General features: G+C 59.1%; 1 protein-coding gene across 1 annotated transcript in view; it reads right to left on the bottom strand.

The window, feature by feature from the left end:
• Positions 1–1,048: 1,048 nt before the first annotated feature.
• The window catches only part of ENKD1 (enkurin domain containing 1), a gene marked incomplete at its 5' end in the record, with an annotated part of 4,854 nt that continues 3,440 nt past the window's right edge, over positions 1,049–2,462 (bottom strand). Inside the window, 2 exons of the mRNA XM_009865929.1 lie at positions 1,049–1,209; positions 1,713–1,849. Coding sequence (XP_009864231.1) covers positions 1,049–1,209; positions 1,713–1,849 — 298 coding nt within the window. The remainder of the gene's footprint in view (positions 1,210–1,712; positions 1,850–2,462) is intronic.

Genomic DNA, 2,462 nt, shown 5'->3' with positions numbered 1-2,462 from the left:
AACAGAGCCCCAGCGAGGTGGTGGTGGCGACCCTGTCCCCTGAGATTCTCCTAACTCAGCAGGACCCTCAGCTGGCCCTGCACAGAGCTGGAGATGGACCAAGCCCTCCAGCGATCCCATCTTGCTTAAATCTTTGTACTCTTCATGCAACTGGATGCACGCAAAGGTCTCCAGAGGTCCCTGCATGGCACTTGAAGGTAAGGAGGCAGCGAGCTCACCTCGCATCTGCCCAGCCTCGTCCTGCCTGCCTGCAGACCAAGACCTGGCAGGACTTTGCACATTCTCCACTCCGAGTCCACCACCACGTCCCAGCCCCGTGAAATCTAACCTGCCTGAGCCCTTCAGGCCTCCGCACAAAGTGGCACCAGGCCTCACGGCTCGCCCTGTGCCTCCACTACACCAACGCTGCTGGTTTCTGCCGCCCACCACCACTCCTCAGGTCCTGCACTGAGCCCAGCCGGAGCTTCACACACCCTGGAAGAGGGAAACGATGCTTTGTTGGAGCTCTGAGTAACCTGGTCTCGTGGGAGGTGTCCCTGGCGTGGCGGGGTGGTTGGAACGAGATGGTCTTTAAGGTCATTTCCAGCCCAAACCGTTCTATGTCCTGCCCCACAGATGACAAAGGCTTCTCCAGCCATCCTGCCTGAGCTGAGCCACGACCATGGCCCAGCTCCGCAGAAAAGGGGGACAAGCAACACCACGGGCAGCAGCACGGGAGACCTCTTACCAGTTTCTGAGAGTGGGAAAATAAGAGGGATCCAGAGCAGAGAGCTGATCTCCGAGAAGTCAAGAAGCACAGAGACAACTGCTCTCCAGACCAGAGTGGGGAGCGTATTAGGGCACTTCCCTCTCTTTCCCGTGGACAAGACACGGCACTGGAGGGCGAGCAAGAGGTGGCTGCACGTTGGACGCTCTATCGGCACCTGCGTGGGCCCAGGGTCCTGCACCTGCCTTCTTCTCGTCCTTCCCTCCCAAAGCCATGACGGGTCCCTTCCCAGCACTGACGGATGCTCCCGCGGAGCAGCACAATGCACCCAGCGCCGCCGGCTCAGGAGTCCAGCTTGATGAACACCTTGGGCCTCGAGAAAATTTTGATGGCCTCCTCTATCTGGGAGAGCTTCCTCTCCAGCTCCGCCCTCTTCTTCTGCATGCTGAGGGTGTCTGAGCGCATCGGCAACATCACAAGGTCCTTCACCAGCTGCTCCTGGCCTGTGAAAAAAACCAAACCCAAACAAATCAACCCACAAAACCAAGTTGTGTAAGTGAAAGAGCGAAGAAATCCATCCTTTTCCTAATGCTGCAACCTCATCCTCAGTTGTGCAAATGGTGACAGCGCTGGAACAAGGACTTACAACACCCATCCAAAGCTCAGCCGCATCGACTGAGGACCGGATCGACCTGCTCCAGCTTTGAAGAACCAAAGGTCAGACTAGAGACCACTGAAGGTCCCTTGCAACCAAGATCTATCATTTTAAGAGCAGGAGTAACCCTAACATCAGGTCCATTGAGTGAGCCTTCTCCAGAGAGCCAGTCCTGCAGCCTGCAGGTCCCCCCAGCCTGAAGGAGGTTGCCCTTCCCACACACACAGCCCAGCTGAGCGCCTCACTCCAGGCAACTCTCTGAGTGGCAGGAATCTGAGCCCCAAAATGCCCTAATCCTGGCTAGGATTGTCTGGTTTTGTGAGCCGGAACGCTTGCTTCTTTTCCTCTTACTCTGCTTCAGATTGCCGAGGGTCTCCAGTCGCTGGCTCTCCGGCATCATGACGTGCCCGGGCAGCGTGTCGGGGTCTGGCAGGTCTCGCAGCCGCTCCTCCGTCTGCCTGCGCCACAGCTCCTTCCTCTCCAGCAAGCTGCCAAGGCAAAGGCGAGCGTGTGTCAGCACACCTGGCAGGAGGGGAAGCGCAGGAACGCGGGCAGAGAGCAGCGGAGGCACGGCAGAGGGCCAAAGCACCGACACCGCCGTCAGGCCTGGGATGGGGTCACCCCGGAGCTGTTTTCCGCTCAGAACTCCAAAATACGAGTCGGCGGTCGGATGTTCCTCAGCCTCCGAGGCAGGATGAGTGCTTGTGAGGCAGGACAAGCCGCCTGCCCCTCTAAAACCAGACCAAAAAATGCTGAAGCTACGTCATGTGGAGCGAGGCTGGCGAAGGGGCAGGAGCATCAGGGAGCATCGCTGCAAGCAAGGGGGGAGGAGACAAATCCCCTTCTGAGCCCGGCCACACTCGTCACGGGGATGCTTAAGTCCCAAAACCAGGAGGGATTGCATTTACGCCCCACCCAGGCCACAGCGAACTGCACTGCTCGCCTCTGCCCCCGGCGCCCCATCTTCCTCCGCAGCAGCCAGAGGACGTGGCGAAGGGAAGTGGGCTCCTTCCAGAGTGTCCCGTGGCCCAGAGAGGGGCACGTCTCCTGCTCTGGAGACATTCAAACCCCACCTGGACGCGTTCCTGCGTGGCTGCGCTG

This window comes from Apaloderma vittatum, unplaced genomic scaffold, assembly GCF_000703405.1.
Source record: "Apaloderma vittatum isolate BGI_N311 unplaced genomic scaffold, ASM70340v1 scaffold25813, whole genome shotgun sequence".
Lineage (NCBI taxonomy): Eukaryota > Metazoa > Chordata > Aves > Trogoniformes > Trogonidae > Apaloderma > Apaloderma vittatum.
Note: the sequence above shows the minus strand (reverse complement) of the source record. Positions and strands in the feature narration are given on the sequence as shown.